We start from the raw sequence: 19,975 nt of genomic DNA, 5'->3' as shown, positions 1-19,975 counted from the left end.
CACTGTGTGTAGATAAAATATTTAATATTTATCTTTCTTTTGTGGTTACGCCATCTGGCATTTTCAGGGACATTCAGTCTTACTTTTGTTTAAAACAAAATGGTTAAAATGGCATTTTAAATTACATAAAACCGACACAAATACAAAATCTACATTTTAACAAATCTGATGCATGCTTTAAAAACAATTATTTATTCATTTTCATTCATTTAAAACTTTTTTTTTTGCCGTTGACCCTTATACTGTTTATACTAATGCTCAAACATGCATCTAAGCACTAGAACAATGGGCAAATGCCTAAAGAGAGAATCACCAGAACAGAGCTGCCTGCTTCTACTTTAAAGGTAATAAATCAACACTGTATTCATTGTTGAAATATTAGGCACATATTACTACACTACAAGAATACACAATGCAAAGCCACAAATTCTGGAAACAACTTCATCAATTTGACAACACATGTGTTGGAAAACTCACAGCACAACAGAAGTGTTTCCGGAGACGCAAAAAATGACGCACCTGGCTGGAGCGTGCCAATATAACATTAGTAGTACTACAACATTTTTACAATTACAGCACAGTACAGAGATGTGGGTTTTGGCAGTACATATACATTTTATATTTGATGAAGTTGTTTTTTTTTTTAATTTGTTGCAGTTGTGTCATTGTATGGGTTTTCTCAAGTTGCAGTACATTGACCTTTCTGGGCCACTGTATTTTACAGAGCTTTGCAGGAATTACATGGCTTTTTTTCAATCATTATCCCCTTTTGACTTCATATGCTTCAATTAACATTATTTTCTTGAGCTGGTAAAATACATGGTTGCCCATAAATTTGCCCATTTTGTTTTCAGACACATTCCTCTTTTAATCCTATGATAAAGGATTCACACTTCAAGAATAAATCCCATTGTCACAATAATTTCATGAGAAGAGGTAAATATATAAATACTGTATATATACTGTACATATACATACTGTATATTCCCACTTTATGGATAAAGGTGTATAAAAAATGTGCTAATGGAAAAAAACAAAACATGAAATAGATATATTAAAAAAGTAAATGTAGCACCTCATTCATTCAATATCATCTGAAAAAGCATATGTGACAAAAAAAAAAAAAAATGTTTTTCCCTTGCCTGTAGGTGGCTCATGTTGATATCATGGTCTAAACTGGTTGTAACTGTTCTTGCTTGTAGATGCTGCAGGTTGACTGTTGCTGCAGCTCTAGATCAAAGTCCACATTTACAGTTGTGGACCTGTGGGAGCTGCTGGTCTGTAGCTGGATGCCATTCACTGAAACCATGTCCTCAACCACCCCACAGACAGAGACTCCCCCTCCACACCACAGGCAACCCGCTCATGTGTGGAAATGTGAACTATATAGCTGTTAATGTATCAGCGGAAGCGTAGCTTTCCTCTGATGTGGGTTAAATGTCTAGAAAATGCTGCGGCCTCATTAGCATTCAACATGCAGCCTCAGACAACTGCTCGCGCTCCCTTAATATTATCTCCTCTTACTGTTATGCCTGTGAGCGTGTTGTTGACTTTTCCAGCCGTGTCTCTGTTTATATATGCGTGAAAGTGCGTGTGTATATGTGTGGTCCGGTCGTCACCAATGTGGTAATCCCATAAAAGCTGACAATGAGACAAACCAGGCTTGAAATCACAAACACACGCACTGGCACACAGTCAGTGTCAGCGTTTGGCTTGAGCCGACACTGTGACATGAGAGATGAGAGGAATAACCTATTCAAACTGGTGTGTCACTCAAAGCACTGCGTTTCATACAGCAGGAGATAGAAGAGCGTGGATTTCTACGGGCGTACAGTGGGAGTGAGCAGCTGTGTGTACGCCTGAGTGTGTTACACAAAGAGCTACATATCCTAGCTGACACATAGTTTGCTCTGGGGGGTTTTCCTTGACTCTGTCACATGCTACACGTGAGTTGGGGGCGGGCATTATGCAAGAAGCTCTCCCCCTCACTCTCCCTTTTACATGCATATGCATCCCAGTAGGTGCTGGTTATGTCTTACCCAGCCTGCCTCCACTCCATCATAGAGTTTAATGGGCTGGGAGATGGCTGTTATAGGCTACCAGGGCTGGGCGGCACAGAGCGGCTGGGATGATCAACACCACCTGCTGTGTATTGCCCCCTAGAAAATGAGCTTTTGGATCTCAGCAGCCACCGCAGCGTAGCCTACATGTGAAATAATAAAGAGAAAACGAAGCCATCTACGGTTTTAGATGGTGGGAAAAAAACAAGTCGGTGTGTCCCTCTGTGGAATGCAGTGTGAGTTTTCTGCTGTTTGAATGTATGTAAGCAGCATTTCAATAGCCAGGGGTTGTTATCTTAGCCCCCAGCAGTATCCCAGATGCCAGCTGACAACACAAAGAGGACTCTATGAAAACTGTATTTTCAGTAATGTTGCTCCATTCTCTATTTTCCAAGGATTTCAGGTGTTTACAGTGGATGAAGCTGAGCATCCATACCTGGATTACCCACAAAACAGACTCCCTGAGGCCCACAATCTGTCTCTCGACCGACAAAAAACATCCACACATTTGCCCTTATTAATACCTAACAAGCTTGTTATGTTTGAAGCTGAAAATACTAGTGTTGTAATACTCTAGACCAGTCTTGAGACCACATTTTTAAGGTCTTGGTCTTGTTTCGGAATTGACTAGCCTACATTTTTACTCGGTCAAGCAAAGATTTTTTTTCTGAAGAACCACAGCTGCAGTGACATTTTTTTTTTTTAAACTACTAATCTCTCTCTCTCTCTCTGTCACTTGCTCACTTTGGTAATTCAATAACTTAACAACTATTAAAATTGTTCTAAAAAAGTATGTGTGTAACCATCTGAAAAACTTGGTTGCACCAGTTTCCACAGTGGGAGACTTTGCGGGTTCTGTGCTGTTTTCTGTTCAATCCAAACTTTGTTTCAATTAAATATAGGCTATTTTATAGCTATAAAACATATTTTCTTTTTAGCTGAGGGATAATGTAAATATCAAGCAACATGATTATTATGAGTAGGCTACTGGCAGTGAATATAGTAATTGTCTTGAAAATGGTCTTGCATTGGTTTGGTCTCGCCCCCCTTGACTCAGTCCACCCGGGTTAAGTGGTCTTGACTACAACACTAGAAAACAGCTACTAAACAGCTGTCACTCCTGCAAGATCCAGCAACCGATCAGCCTCGTATCGATGGGGATACCCTATGAACCCACCCACTCATTCCCCCCACCCAGCGGTGACAGCCGGGAGGTGGAGAGATAGCCTACTACACTACAAGGACCTCTGAGTTCCCACAGACCCTGCTCGACCGACGAGCCGAGGAGCCACGGACCTCCGCGCCAGTATTCATTATTGGCGTTTTAACGTCTATTTCATTTGTTGTTCATTTAAATATTTATCAGAGGAAAAATTCAAATATTTATTCAGTGCAATTCATCAACCGGCCGGAGTGATGAAGAAGTGGGCGGACGGGGAGGGGGGGCGCAGTCATCATTTAAAGAAACCCCTCTGCACGGCGCCTGCGCATGGATTTGAAGGGAATAGTACGCCATATTGGAATCTCGTAGGATTCAGCTAGCATTTTTTCCCCAGCTAGCGGTGCAAAGGGGGCCACTTTATCAATGGTCCTAATTCGGTTTAATGTTTAAATACTTCTCTTTTCGTAACCCCGGACGTTCGTAGCGACCTTTACAGGAGGTCCAGAGAGCGGCGCAGATTCACGACGGGGCTCGCTAGCTTTAGGCTGTAGTAGGGGAGGGGGGGGGGGACACTACCAGAGAAAAGAAGTTGAATGGATCCGAGGGTAGCCTGGATTCAGCCCGAACAGAAAGGACCTGCGAACGCCTTGTGGATGCACGTCTGGGAGACCTCTCAGGGAGTACGGACGCTCTCCGCTCATCATCAGCAGCAGCTCCACAATCAAACCCACAACCAGTGCGTCAACTACGCTGCGTTGGATGTTTTAAAAAATGTGGCGACCGCGGTGGCATCGAGCAAGAGCGTTTGCAGCAGCAGCGGCGGTAACGTTACTACCGCCGGTCGGAGCGGCGGCAGCAGCCATCATCACAGCATCATGAACGGCAGCGCTGCGATGTCCTCGCTGGGCATAGCGCTGTCCAACGGGAACGTACACAGCGCCTTCAGCACGGCCAGCACCGCTGAACCAGGTGAGGGGAAGATCCTGCCCCAGAAGACGGGACCTGTCTCCTCCTCGTCGTCCTCCTCCTCCTCCTCTTCCTCCTCCTCACAGGAGTCCGGGACAGACAGTCCCCCCTCCGGCTGCTCACTAGAGAGGACTATGGGTGGAAATGTAACGGGCAACGTTAATAAAAACGTCGGGGGTGCCAATCTGCTCTTCAGCCTGAGCGACAGCATGGACAACAATGTCAACCTCTACCACCACCACAACCACCACCACCATCATCATCATCACCACCACCGTCACCTAACGTTACAGGAGCACCCGGCGTTCAGCGTACAGCAGATCTGCGTGAAGCGGCACCAGCTTCACCCCTCCGTACCTGTAATAAACCACACACACAGTCACCACCCGGGCCGGAGGAAAAGTGACAACAAGGCGAGCACTTATGGGATGAATTATTTGCTTTCAAACTGCACTAATAGCAACTATGAGAGCACTTGGACGCCGTGGAAGACGAGGAAGTACAACCCCGGGGTCATCGGGTGAGTGGGTCCACAGTACTCTCGCTGCTGGGGGATTAGGAAGCTAACGTTGCCGTTTTATCGACAGGGGGACTCGTTAATTCATGTATGTGTTCAGCATTGTTGGGTTTTATTTGACGGTAGTGTTTCCATTATTATTCGATACGATAGCGCATCCAGTGTCCCAGTAGCGTTGGTAGTAGCAGGAATAGTTGGGCTGGCAAAGAAAAAAAAAAAAAAAAACTGCCGTTACATCTTTGCGTAAAGGCAGCGGTAGACGGCCAGCGCGAGACCGGAAGTGCTGTGATTTTCCTTTCAAAGTTTGAACCGGGCCGTTAAATAAAATGGAGATTAGCAAAGAAAAAAACCACTAAGAAGTATGACTGGAAAACGCACATTATGTTAAATTGTACATTAATATAATACATGAGATAATTTAATCCTAGTGTTTTTCAGTGGGTGGTTTATTTCTAAGATTTTTGTTCACCGGAAATGTTGACTTTTAGTGCTTTTTCCTTTTTTTTTAACCGGAGCGAGGAGCTTGTAGCTAACTTAGCTAACGTTTTCCAATTTTGTCTCCACATTAAAGTCAGTAAACAAGCAACTTTGTAACAAAATGAATATTTTACTTGAGCCAAGTGTACTAAACCAGGCAAACGCGAAAGCCAGAGTTGAGACTCTATATAACCTCCCCATAGGTCTTAGCTAACGGGGCTGCATAACACTGAACTTGTGTAATACAGACAGAAGTAACTGATCTGTTCAGCCCCTCACCACCGTGAGGTCGCCAATGTGCCTGAGCTGTTCATTCATCATAAAACTACTCACTCATTTTACTACGAGAATGAAGTTAGAGAAACTTGGTGTATGTTTTAGTAGCTTCCACTAAATTTAATTAACACTAAGAGTGTAGTAAGACTATAAATCAGTAGGTTGCACATCTTTACTCCACTTTGGTCATTTCTGGATAACTGACCTTCAGTCACACTGTCTCTTTCCAGCTGATTCCTTATGGTGTTCATTGTCAGTGTGACATAACAGGCAGGGGCGTGACTACACCAAAACTGACCAGAGTGGAAACATGAAAACAGTCAACTGTAGTCTGAAGTGTTTATTTTTGTTCAATGTAACTTTTACTGATAGTTAATAGATGTTGTATACATCTCCACTATTACTGTATTAAGAGGCTGCATCATGGTTTTTCTTTTTTAAATTGTAGTTATTTGGCTCTGCCAGAGGCGCTCTCACAAAAAAAGAAAGAGGAACTTCCAAATGTGTTGCAGGAACTTGTGATATTTGTAAGGACTGCTGGCACTCATCTGGGAATTTTCTCGACAAAGAGTTGATGTTTGTCATAAAAGCAGTTCTACAATCTTCATACTAAGCCCCCCAGTATCACTAATCCACACTTAACTGGCACGTCGTTCTTCATCAATACAAATGAATAATATTTTTCATTCTTTCTGGGTATTTGGGTTGCTACAAGTTTTCAGAAGCGAGTTTTGGCTTGTGCACTGACAAGTCTTGTAGAGGTTTTGCCTTCAGGGACACTCTTTGAAGTCAAACATAGTGGGATTTGCTCTTCAAATTGGAAATATAAATAACTGGATAGTTATGCGGCATTAAAATTGTGATGATCAGAGATTAATTTTAGGTTGATGGAAAAGTGTGTCATTGATTCCCTCAGTAAGATACATGGCTGTCCTGGTGGGGAGGTTAATGTTGTTGTAGACTCACTGCAACAGGGAACACTTTTATACCGGGTCCTAAAGTTGTTGAAGAAAGATGTTTGACTCTGAACTAGCTTGTCAGAGATGGCTGTGATTGTGGATGGCCCAACAATAACTATGGCCTCTGTCAGTGGTGGACTATTGGCATGGATACGCCCTGTCCCTGGCTTGCTGGCAGAGAGTTTTCACCAAGGAGTGGGCACACGGGCTGCCTGCATTTCCTCCAGGGCCCTGGTAATTGATTGTGACAGCCTCCCTGTTCTGTATTTCACACTGACATCATGGCATGCATTCCTCGAAAAATGAATGGCCATGGGGTTGAACAGAGTTCCACTGTTCAGAGGCATTTGACTGGTCAGATATCTTTACGTTAAATGTGCCACTCTCCTGCCAAACGCTGAGCCATATCAGCAGTAACAATAAGGGCTTGGGACTCTCAGGCCGACTGAATCATTTGGCCCCTTCCTGTGTTTTACTAAACCTCTTTTTCACATCCCTCGTAGAACCTTAGAGGTGTGTTGTTGTTGTGCTTGTGCCTTTTTGTTTGGAGTTCACTTGTAGTAAGAAAGAAAAAAAAAAGTCTGCTTCCCTCGTTACTGTGAGCACTTCTGTCCTGGCTTATTTCTGGGCCAGTGGCTATGTGAAAGGCTAAGATTACAGTTGCTGTCGGGCATAGGGCTAAGTCTAGCATTGAGGTCAGGTTAGGGAAATTTTTAAAACGTGAATTATGCTTTGAAGCGGTTAAGATGTTATAATTGTAAAGTGAAGTTGTGTGAACTCCTATGGATTTTCATGTAGAATGGTTATGTGACTTTTTAAGGTTTATACAAGTCTGTTATTGGAATTTATAATATTGCTTTATAGCAATGTATATTGGTCTTGTCTTCTTGATGCAGTGAGTGCGGACAATGTATAAGTATAATGTCAATGCTACACATGATTGTTCTGATACTACTGCTCAAGTTTAGTAGAAAACCAGCAAAAAGAAACTGCACAGTACTTCTGCCAGAATATTCTATGCCATTGCTTTGCATGTCTGGCACTGGCCTGGTATGATGAGAGTTAACTAGAACAGTGATAAAGAAGCATATCTCAGCCCATCTGGAGAAGTCTTTTTTTTTTTCCCAAAATGTAGGCCAAATCTGGTATGTGTGTAATTTTTAGGAGATATCCTCATGCTATTGTCAGTTCCATCCACATTTGCAGTAAAACAAACACCATATTTGCCATCATGTACAGTTCACAGTTAGAAATAACCCTTTTCTGTCAATCTCCTCTCCCCACAGGCTCCACGAGGAGGTGATGGACTTCTACAACTTCATGTCTCCTCGGCCGGAGGAGGCAGCTATGAGGAAGGAGGTGGTGAACCGGATAGAGATGATCATCAAGGAGCTGTGGCCCACTGCTGATGTGAGACACACACACATCCCACTGTTTATTTCAGTCGATTCCTCCTACTTTCTGGATTTTAATACCTTGGAGAGCAAACTTCTCACTCGTCCACTTTCATTTAGTCAGTTTTGACATTTCAGAGTAAATCAATCAACAGTCCATTGATGACTGGAGGCATTTGCACCCTATATGAGCGAAACGGGGAGGGTGGGCTCTTGCAGCAGGTTGAGGAGTACACTGGGGTTGATGCAGCACCCCTCTCATTACTTAATCATGTAAAACACGTGCAGCAGTGATTTGTTGGCTGCCAGTCTTCCCCCAGCCAGATTGTCAGGTAAATGGATCAAGCCTCTGATTTGTGCCGGCCTCCCTTTTCATTTCAACCTATTAATCCTGCCTTGTCTTTGTGCTGTTGCCTTGTCGTATTTACCAGACGGAAAGGGAAAGAACTCCATTCTGTTTCCTTTGGAGAGCTTTTGCTCGGAGCCCCCTCCCCACCCCCCCACTCCACACCCCCCTCTCCAAAACGCAGCATTTTTTCTAACTATTGTATACTTAACTTGGCAGCACACCACACTTGGCAGCGTTCACCGTCTCTGAAGTGGAACCCGGAAATACCTAGTTCCTGGTAGTTTGCAAACATCTGAATTGGATACGTACATCATCGCCGCAAATGAGCTATTGCTCGATACAGGATTTGTCATTGTTCAAACGCATATTGTCATGTGCATTATGGTTAGACGGCACTAGGAGAGAGTTGGAAATGTCATTGTTTTTCTTCAATTATTCCTTGCTGAAATAAACATTGTCTCTCCAACACTTGAACTGCTGTGGTTCTGTTCATCTTTGTGATATATTTGAATCGTTGTTTTTCCAGGTCCAAATCTTTGGCAGCTTCAGCACGGGGCTCTACCTCCCAACAAGGCAAGATAGATTATTTGTGATTGAAGACGAGCATTTCGTACATGCTGTTTTTGTTTTGTTTTGTTTGTCAGAATTTTAACTGTGACCTTTTTTCTTCGCCCCCAGTGACATTGACCTGGTGGTGTTTGGGAAGTGGGAGCGCCCCCCACTACAAGAGCTGGAGCAGGCTCTTCGCAAACACAACGTGGCAGAACCTTTCTCCATCAAAGTGCTGGACAAGGCTACAGTGAGTATAGTGGCATTCAGGCCATGTGTCTCAAATCTTCCAGGCATTTATGTCATCCTGTGTTCATACTCTGCGCTTAAAATAAACCGGCCTCGTAATAACAGAAACCCATCAAATACAAGAGACGTCAATAAAACGGTAATTGATTATTCCATGTTCTCTGATGCCGTGATAAACGCTCTGTATAATAGAATAGTCTGACGTGTAATTTCACTCTTACTCTTAAAGGCTTTATCCTTCACAGTAGGTAATAAAATATTACAGCTCCAGTAAATGGGGAAACCAAGAAGGGAATTGGAGAAAACCCAGGCAAATAAAACATTGGCAGCACTTTTTACATTCCTAGAAAAGTTCTTCTAGACTTCAAACGGTCAGTTAAAAGTATCCTCCACTCTTTTATCTCTGTGCAAAGATGAGTCAAAAAGAGGAGGTGACCTCACCTGCGAGAATCAATTAGTGTCCTCCATCTGTTTGCGTGATCTATCGCACAGTCTGCCATGATTGTTGTTGTTGTTATTGTGGACCACTGTAATGTTGTTTACGTTATCAGCTCTACTTCACCTTTAAATGAGAATCGCCGATTGAGCTCAGGCCGGAGAGATACTCCCTTGTTTACTCCAGCTCAGTCCAATCGGAACTTCCTGTCATTGTGTCAAAGTTGAGGCGTTGCTCCGCGGCTCGGTGTCGGCAGTGTGCAGCTGCAACACCACAGTGGGAGCGTTGGGTGCATGTGGTATCCTCTGTGGGGCGCGCACACGACCAGGCAAACCACCGCAGGCTCTGATGCTGAAAGTGACTGACATGATAATAAGTAGCTAATGGCTAGATATTAATTCTTGAAACGGCGTTCCTTTCTAAAAGACTGTCATTCGAGATGGATGCCTTTTTTTTCCTGCTGATTTTGCATCAACCCCCCACCCCCTCCTCCTTTTTTTTTTTTTCTTTTGAACTAATGACTTGCCTGTAATGTTTGCTAATACTTGTCCCTTTGCCCGCTTTCAGGTGCCAATCATCAAGCTGACAGACCAGGAGACCGAGGTGAAGGTGGACATCAGTTTCAACGTTGAGACTGGAGTCAAGGCGGCGAGCTTCATTAAAGATTACGTGAAGGTGAGGCAGACCTTCTGCTGCCAGGACCCACAGGCCGAGGAACCGTGTGCGTCGTTTATTTGATAGATAAAACAGATCAGGAGGCAACAGATGACACATAGAAGTGTTGAGATTCAATGGGATATGGCTACAGGCAGCACATACAGATCGAGGAAGAGCGCAGGAAAAGGTCGTGTAGACATGTTTAAATAAAAACCACCAGAGGAGTCACATAATTACCATTTTACATCCGGGTCTAAATACAGACCTTTGGAAATTCCCCCTGGGAATGAGACAAGCCAGCATTTTAGAGTATTACACTTCTCTCCAATCTTGTCCTGGCTTAACTCATTTCCAAAGTGGAGCTGGAACAGACCCCAGCAACAGTGCTCAGCATACTCTCCACTTAACTCAAACAGAGTCTTTGTGTCGCTGAAGACTCGGTTGCCAGGTCGAGGTGATTTTCAGCCCGTGGAACCGACGGAATTCCTGCCGAAGGTGGATCTGTGCCAGCTTTAGTCACGGCTGTAGTAGCTAATGCGCGAGAGGAATTCCAGGTGCTTATATTTCAGGGATCTGTCAGGTTTTGCCTTTTGTCCATTTCCTAGTTGTTGTTGCATATTTGTGTCACGTCTCTCAGGGAACACATGTCAGGGCTTGACAGGCAGCTGTTGACAGCCACGCTCGGCGTTGATTCAGTGATAGTTGATGTTGTTCATGCGTGGGATGTGACCGACTCCTGTGCAGCCCCGAACACTGAGAGGTCACCTCCGAGTTAATTCTCATAGGTCAGGTCGGAACAGCGCACCTCCAAGGCTTGTTCTCACTTCTTAAAAGCATATTTGAAATGTCAAGCCCCAAGCCCTGCTGCTCCACTGGCACAGATATGCGCACACACACGCACTGCCAAGAGGTTGTGCTGCCTTTTCAATAGGAAAATGAACATATTTGTAATTCCCATTCCCAGGCCCTCAGGGGTTTTCGACATATTATCAATTTGGAGCTCTAGGAAGCCTCGTTTAATACCTTTTAATAAGTTTGGCCCAGTTGGAAACCCTAGATTTAGTATTTTTGCTCTAAGTAGGTGTAACAGTTTGTATATTACATTGATTACTAGTTACGATTCTTCAACTGCCTCGTACTGAGACGATAATAACAATGAATCTCTGTGGTTTCAGCAGTAATCGTGGCCTCAACAGGGAGTTTTCACTGCTGGGTGCTGACAGATAGCTCAGTCGGATAGAATGGGAACAGTCTGTCTCCAAATTAGTGAGGAAAACGCGACCAGTGTACACAGCAGTATGACCGGAGGTAGCGCTGGTGAATCTAGCAATTTGTTGGACCAGGATTCTGTCACACGATCAGCTGCAATACTGTCTATGTTTGATGGTTATAGCTCCTGAATCGAATCAGTTTACAGAATCCACTCGAGTTTAACAGGAAACTGTAATTGCTCTTGTGTCACATTGCCAAACCACTGAATCACAGTCGAATTGATCTTAAGCCAAATAATTCACACTCCTGATGGGAGGTGATGTATTATGATTATTTGCAGTCATTTGAATAATTTGCTCTTTAAATGTCTCGCCCCATCTCGGAAATCCTCCCCACTTCTCCCTACGTCATGCAAATGGAACCTGAACCCATTTTTCATCTACATTCCCCTCCTGTGCCGCTCCTTTGGAATTAATCGGCGCTTTGACTTAATCATCCGCCGTCTCTCCTCTTTTCAGAAGTATCCAGTGCTGCCTTACCTGATCTTTGTGCTGAAGCAGTTCCTGCTGCAGAGAGACCTGAACGAGGTCTTCACCGGGGGCATCAGCTCCTACAGTCTCATCCTCATGGTCATCAGCTTCCTACAGGTACACAAGCACAACAGCAGTAAAGCAGCCCAGAGATTAAAAAAAAAAAAAAAGATGGGAAGTTTTGGCAATAACAAAAACTTGGGATGAAGATTTAATATAGTTTAAGGTTTTTTTTTTTCTTTTCCATAATCATTCATTTATTTGAGTTAAGATATGAATTTATGGTGCACGTATAAAAAGTTTAATCTATTTCTATGTTGTTAGATGTATGTTTTGTTGTAGATGTATGTTGCTGAATATGTTGTGTGTTGTAGTTTTATGTTGAATACATGTTGTTTTATGTTTGCCATTAAAAAAGTAAGAGAAAAAAAAAGCAGGCCTAGCACACACCGGGCTTTAGATAATACAGTCCACATGATCACATGATCATAGGAGTGTTTGTAGCCTTGCTTGCCTTGTGTTCACAGTAGAACAACAGTATTCATAATAACACTGGTTTAAATACATAATAACGAGACGCCCTGCACCCTCTCTACAGCTCCATCCTCGCATTGATGCCAGGAACCCTAATGAGAACTTGGGGGTTTTGCTGATCGAGTTCTTTGAGTTGTACGGCCGCCACTTCAACTACTTGAAAACAGGGATTCGCATCAAAAACGGGGGCGCATACATAGCCAAAGAGGAGATCATGAAGGCCATGACAAACGGATACAGGCCATCCATGCTTTGCATAGAGGACCCACTGCTTCCAGGTGTGTGTTTTGGTTTTGGTTTTGGTTTAAGATGATTTATAATTGGTAAAAATGTACATAGAAATGTAATGGCTGACTCTTACTATCACTAGCTCCTAAGATTTATTCATTTTTCTGAAAGTAAATTACGTAGAAGAGGAGATGTACTGACTAAAGTTTGGAGGAACAATGTAATAATTTATTTTGGCACCATCCAGTGGTGGTGTCAAGAACAACATGGCTCTTACATGCCAGACTTCAATATATAGCGTCAGTTCTTATTGTTATAGTTCGATGTTGCTTTCTGTATTTTCATACATTATCATGTAACAGCTGCATCAAATGTCACAACCAGGCATGAATTTAGAAAACGTAAAGACAAAGACTGACTGATCGAATTCAACTCAGAACAACTATTGTCATGTTTTTTCACCCGCTGCCTGTAGGTAACGACGTGGGGAGGGGTTCCTATGGTGCCATGCATGTCAAGCAGGTGTTTGACTATGCCTACACTGTCCTGAGTCATGCTGTGTCGCCACTTGCACGGTCATATCCCAACAAAGACTGTGAAAGGTCAGAGTTCAGTCTGTTCAAGAGTAACTGAGATGACCGGGATGAAACCAGTGCTCTTTAAAGAAACTCCCCTCTCTCTCCTTCCCGCAGCACCTTGGGCAGGATAATCAGGTTGACCCAGGAAGTGATCGATTACAGGGAATGGATCATTAAGAAGTGGGGGGGCCGGGATCTGGCACGGACAGACAACAGAGGTACCAATCTTCAGACTTAAAAAGTGTATTGTTTTGACTCTGAGGCTGGATAAAGACTGATTATTTTAATAAGTAGGAAGGAACTCTTTCATTATTTTTACATATGTTTTTCAAGAAAAAAGACTCGGATTTATATTTTAAAACACAACTAGATTTTAGTTCAGTCAACTATTAAAAATGATAACAGGATGTAAATTGCTCATGTACACATATTAAAATCCAGCTGTAGAATCTGTGTGTGCATCTGTAGGATCCATCCATCCTTACCTATCACTTGTTCCTCTCCAGTGTCACCTCCCAAGGAGCCTGCGTCGGAGCCGGAGTCCAGCTGCGTGCTGGGAGGCGGAGTCGGGTCGGAGGAGCAGCAGAGGGACTCGGTGTCTCCCCACAGTGCAGACTCCCCCATGTCTATCTCCAGCCCTCAGCAGCACTCGTCAGCCTCCTCCGTCTCCTCGCTGTCTGGATCAGACAACGTATGAAATTACACAGACACACACACATACACAGGTTAAGCTGAAAAAACAGATCAAGTTGTTTTATAGTGTATGTCAAGCGTCAAGTCTTTCCATGTATAAAATACCAGAGGAAAACGAACACCATCTGTCAAGTCAATTCTGACATACTGAAGTGTCAATTAATGTTGCAGCTACACTGTTGAACTCTGCTGCCATAATACTGTCTGCACTCCACACTCACTGGTTTGAAACTCCCATGACACGAGTAAATTGAACTAGTAAATTGCAGTAGACCACCGTCCATTTGTTCCTCTGCAAATAATATATTGTCTGACACAGCTACAATTTCTTGTGATTATATAATTGACCTGCAGCATAATGGTGTAATACAGACACCCACCCGATGGAACCACATCACAGTCTCTCTAACCCAGCCGATGGGAGCGCGCAGACAGACAGTAGTTACGAGTGACTTACACTTTGCTCATCATCTCTTTCTCTTTTTGTGCAATCTGATCTGCCAGGACTCTGATTCAGCCTTGCCGTGCCCCGTCCCTCCGCCAGCCCTGCCGCCGTACCCGTCTTTCCCGCATCTCAGCCTGGCTTTGCCGCCGGGGCTCAGTATGGGTGCTGGCAAACCCGGCATGGGAGGACACCATCTGCTCATGCCTCCAGGCTCACAGGTAGGCACACGGTGACGGCAGCAGACGTTACATTAGAAATTCAAATGTGGAAATTCAAAACATCAATCTGACCTTTAAAGGGATAGTTCAACATTTTGGCAAATTGGCCCATTGCCATAATCCATATAGATTTAAGTTACCTTTCATTGTTGGTGCTACGGAGGCTAATGGGATTTCTTGGTTTCTATGAGATAATAACGGAACGTTACGAGACGGAGTTGTTTTCGAAACTGCCCCGGACAGACTGTGGATTGTGTATTTGATGAGTTTGATGAAGGAAACCAAAAAATCCCATTAGCCTCCGTAGCGTAGCTCTGAGCAGCTCGCGGCTCTGCTCCGCTGTTCTAAAAATAGCTTGCACTGACAATTAAAGGTAACGAACCTACTCCTAAGACTATAGGGATCATGGCAAATGTTGAACTATCCCTTTAAATGGCTGATAACCTTCGCTGTTATTAACCGTTTTGCTCCTCCCCCTCCCTCCAGGCTCGCGTCTCACTGCCCGGTGGTCTAACAATGCACTCCTTACCTGGCAGACAGGTGTGTATAGACACCGGGCTCCCCCCCTTCTTCCACATGCCCCCCCCAGCCCATGCTCATGCCCCTGCCCCTTCCAGCCCCCAGCCTCCGCCCAGCCCCCACTCCAGCCACACACACAAGGTAGGCGCCGGATGCCACACGAACACTGAAACGCACTGTCAAGACAAACTTGTCTCACTCACACACACACACACACACCTGTTCGCACTCTCTCAAACATCCCATAATGTCTGTGTCTCTTCAGCAGCCTCCATTCTCTGTCAAGTGTCTCGACTCATCTCTCACACTCACTCCTCTATCTCCTCGCTCGCTCTGTCACTCTCTCTCTCTCTTCAGACCAGTTGTGTAACAGGTTTTATAAAAATGAAATTGCCATCTGTAATCCATAATGATCTGTAAACAACAACACAATCACTCAGGCCTGATGTTCCAACATCTGACGTGTACCTGTTGCCATTGGAGATGAGATAAACCGGGACATGATGCACAACGCTTTCATTTCATCCCCTCACTCTTAGGGCCTGTCAGCTTGTTAAGGGAATAGTTACCACCTTTTGGAGATTAGCTTATTCAGTTGAGTTGATAAAAAGATGGATACAAATCTATCTTTTTTTAAATGTATAGCTATAGCCAGTGAGCAGTTAGCTTAGCCTCTTAGCAGAGTGAGATGGTTAGCCTGACTAACCAAGCTAGTAACTAGCAAATAACCTGTTAAAAACTTGTTTTTACACTTGATAGATGAGCCATATGATGGGAATTTGAGCTATAGAGTTACTGCTACGGAAATATTATTATTACAGTTAGTCAGATCCAGGCTAGCAGTTCCCCCTGGTTTCCAGTATTTATGCTAAGCTAAGTGCTTACTGCCTGCAGCTTCATGTTTAGCATCTGTTCATGAGAATGTGATTGATCTCAGCTAAATTTCAGCTTGAAAGATGATAAACATAAGTTCTGAAAATGCCAAATTATTCATCAACTGCGAATAAATATATGGTGTTAATAGAAGAAAAACCTCTTCATATCCTTCCACAACACATGTTACATGGGTTTGATTGCGTCATTGTGTTTAAATTTATTTACAGTTTTTTTTGGCACATTGTCACTTTGTCTCAACACATAGTAACTAATAATGTAACAAGTGTTTTACAAGTTGATCTACAGGGTTCAAAGTTTCCCTCATCTATGTTTTCTCCATCTCTCCCGTCTCCTGTCTCTCCGCCCCTCCTCAGAACGGAACCAAGTTCAATGTGAAGGGCTTCCACAACCCGCCGCTGGTCAACGGCCCCGCCCTGGCCAACCGTGGACACACGCACGCTCACACGCACACACAGTATCACCGCAACACTTGGCGACGCAGGAAGAGGGACAGTCTACCGGTTAGCCTCAGCAGATAGAAACCACTCCCCCCCACCCCCCCGTAACTTTTCCTCCCTCTCCTCCTCTCTGGCTGCAAACCCTGGCTCTTCGTTCGTGTCGAAGGAGGATGGACAGGCAGACAGAGGACCAGAGACCAGCAGTTTTCATTCTGGGGGCTGCCACGACATGGGACAGCAGCCCTCAGCTCTGCATCTTCCTCCTGCTATCGCTACCTTTCCATTTCTGCATGACTTTGGTTCAGTTTTGTAGTTTCAGTATTATGTTACTTTCAGTATTTTATTTTTCTCATCTTCCCTTCAGGTTTTCCTGTTTTCTTGTTTATTGTTACTGGACTTGGTGCCAATGCTGTCACCAGGTTCACTTGACCTCGCCTCGACCCTCACAGCCAAGCTGCCTGAGGTTCAGTGTTACTTTTTTTTTTTTTAACAGTTTATACACTTAAGAACAAACTGTTTTTCATTTTGTGCAATAATGTTGTATTTCTTTTTTTGAATTTAAGTAAATGCTTATTTAATTTTGTGTGTGTATGTAAAGGCATTTTATACTGTTATTTTATTTTTGTAGAGTTTTAAATTTTGTTTACGAAACCTTTCCCCAGGCAGCATCTCTGGAGTGTGTGTGTTCATCTGTTGGTGTGTGTGTGTGCGTGTGTGCGTGCGTGTGTGTGCGTGTGAGTATGCACTCCTGTCTGTCATCAGGTTGAGATGGAGCCCAGTTCGCAGGCCCCCCCTCTTCCTCTTCTTCTCTTCCCTCTTTACTTGTGTTGTTCTGTTTGATAAAGAGAAGCGGAACAGAAAGGGATACCGAGCTCTTATCTCCAAATTCCTTCCACTTTTCTCCACGTGTCTTGTAAAAATGGGTGAGGTGAACACGAAATTCCCTGAGGAAGTCTTGTTCCTCGATCCAGTTAGTCTTCGGCATCCTGGAGGGAAGTGGAGGGATGTAATTTCACCCCTGGGATATCCTGAGAAATGGGAGAGGATGTTCTTCTGTTTTGGCCCTAGAGGAGGGAGCTCCTGAGCAGATGCGAGCTTTAGCAGAACCACCTCAAGATTGCGTGTTTTTGTACACTTATGTGCGTGTTTCCCTCATGGGACTGTGTTGCCATATTTTGTCAGTCAGGGGAAAGCTGGCAGTGGTCTGCCAGTTTTTTGCGTCGGCCATCCTTCTATCTGCCGGAGCCAATCTGTAAAGAAAAGCTTCCAGCCGGAGCAGGACCTGGGCCTGAGGGAACCTGTTCTGTTAAACATATATGCTAGTGTGTTTCATTTTTGTGCTTGTCTCTTTATATTACATGTTGTAGAGGGAGTTGAGGCCAAGAAGGCAACAGCTTATCTGACTTGAATTTGAAGATCAAGATAAGGGTAAGAGGGCAGAAAGCCACTGATTCCCGGTCAGAGAACTCCTCAGATCAGCTCGCTCTCCCTTGTCGAGGGACGCGGTTGTGGAAATCTGATCCCAGGGCTGAGGTCAAGTCTTGCCCGCAGCTGTAAATCAGTGAAGACCAACACTATGATGCTCAGCGATAAGGTTTTCTCCTTTGTGGTCCTGGACAAAGGAGAAGGAGGGAGGGTTGGTGGTTGGAGGTAGGGGAGAGGGGGGTCTCTTCCTGAACCAAGGACCCTCGTGAAAGGGAATTATATTTTGATTCCATTCAGGAATCTTGTGTATATTTGATTGCCAGGTACTTCCTCTAATTGTTTGCAATGCCTTTCTTTGTGTTTACTTGGAGTGTGTGTACGTCGTATCCCGCGAGCACACTGTGTCACACTAATGCACACACTCACAGACAGGACTGTCAAAGGCTGTGACTCGCCCAGAACACTACACACGCTGGTGTTATTACTATGCAAGTGGATTATTCTAATTATTGTGTCAATTCTCTGCTCTTTTCCGTTTGGGGTTGTTTTTCCAATGACAAAACATTGCTTGTAGGACTGGAGTAATGTTACTGACCGTCAAGACTCATGTGAACTGCAACCCCGATCCCCTGACCAGTCCCCCCTCGCCCCGGCCCCTTGTATTTGTACGAAGGTCCTGATATGTTTCAAAGTCTAGTTTTCTACATATATCGGTCAAATGTAAGGAATGGGGGATGTTAATGTCAATGGTTGGGTGTGGGTCTGTGTAGTGTGTGACTTAGTGAAACGTGTGTAAGAAAGTATCGAGACTCATGACTCACCACCACATGTTTTTAAAATCAGGCGCTGGACTGTCGTCGGTACACCCAGAGAGCGACTTGCACTCTGCCGGTGCCCTTCAGAAGGTCCCAAAGTGTCCACCAACAATTCTTTACCTTGTACTGAGACTCTGTTCAGAGTCGTTGCTCTGTTATTATTATTTTTTTCCTTTTCTTTAAACCATGGCAACTCTGATTCAAACTTCACCTGGCATCAATTCGGTCTCAAATGAACCGGCTCTGTTTTGACCGTTGGCTCACAGGCAACGCAGATTATGAGCTAATCGTCACCTCCACTTTGAGAAATGCCTCTCACATTTGAATGATTTAACAAAATCATCATGGAATGCGTTAGACTGCCAGAATGTGGAATTAGTCTTTTTTCGGAAATGTGCCGAGCACCACTATCATACACTGTCACTATTACTCTCTTGGATGATTTTTTCCCCAAAAAATATTAGCATTTCGGAAGGGTGGAGGTGGTTACAATGACCTATGAAATGCTCTTACATGTAATCTTAGCCCAGTATTAATTGGATAACAGTGTGGATGTGGTTGGCAAACCTGTGTAGCCCTGTCAAACTTTCCCCTGGATAGCCATTTCTGCTTTTAGAGATTAGAACCAGCATTTATGAGGAGCTGAAAATGAACCTGGTGATGGAGGGTTGTTGGCTGGGTTAGAGTTGCCTGCATCTTCACAGCATAGACTGACATGCAGTATTTTAGAAAGTCTGTATGGATTAAAAAAAAAAAAAAAAAAGTGTGCATCTCAGCGGCCCAATGTAGCTTGCTTTCTGTTCTCCCTTTCCTCTCATATCTGTCATCGGATGGTGATGGGAATGCTTAATTAAAGGTTTTGGTGACGCTCTGCAACATTTGCCTTCACTTCCTCAAATGTGTAAAAGTGAGGGAGCAGGAAGCAAGAGGAGTGGCTTGGACCACTGAGATTTTGGCGTACACATGTACATGTAGATGCAATGTAATATTACCCCATTGCAATAAAATGAGGGATTTTAAACTGGCGGCCGCTGTTCAGAGAAAGGTGGCAGCCCCTTTTTGTCCTGGCTGATTCATGTGAGCAGTAGCCCTCAAAATGGACACCTAGCTGTTGGTGGCCAGAGGGAACCACTGCCCAGCTTGTTTTTTTTCTTTCTTTTCTTTTTTTGTTTTTGACATTTTTATGTAAATATATTTTTTTCTATTTTATTTTTTAATAAACATTTTAAAACTGCCAGTCAATGTGTGTTTTTTTTCTAAATGACAGTGAGCAAAATATGGGTATTTAAAGGATGTGTAAATTATATGTAGCCTAAAACAATATTGTACAAAAGAAAGATTTAGTTTTTTGTAACCTACCTGTGAGCATGTGCATGCGAATTGTTGAAGGAGA

General features: G+C 43.8%; 1 protein-coding gene across 1 annotated transcript; it reads left to right on the top strand.

Annotated features, from left to right (window-relative positions):
* The first annotated feature begins 3,574 nt into the window (after positions 1-3,574).
* Positions 3,575-19,712, top strand: tent4a (terminal nucleotidyltransferase 4A). Its single transcript, XM_083982539.1, has 13 exons — positions 3,575-4,708; positions 7,704-7,827; positions 8,687-8,733; positions 8,839-8,959; positions 9,962-10,069; positions 11,782-11,910; positions 12,392-12,605; positions 13,031-13,157; positions 13,248-13,351; positions 13,640-13,824; positions 14,331-14,489; positions 14,976-15,149; positions 16,259-19,712. The coding sequence occupies exons 1-13, from the start codon at positions 3,816-3,818 to the stop codon at positions 16,421-16,423; spliced, it is 2,550 nt and encodes an 849-aa protein (XP_083838665.1). The 5' UTR covers positions 3,575-3,815; the 3' UTR covers positions 16,424-19,712.
* Positions 19,713-19,975: the final 263 nt, after the last annotated feature.

Source organism: Trachurus trachurus (assembly GCF_905171665.1).
Source record: "Trachurus trachurus genome assembly, chromosome: 11".
Classification (NCBI taxonomy): Eukaryota; Metazoa; Chordata; class Actinopteri; order Carangiformes; family Carangidae; genus Trachurus; species Trachurus trachurus.
The sequence above is the reverse complement of the archived record's forward strand: the minus strand, read 5'-3'. Positions and strand labels throughout refer to the sequence as shown.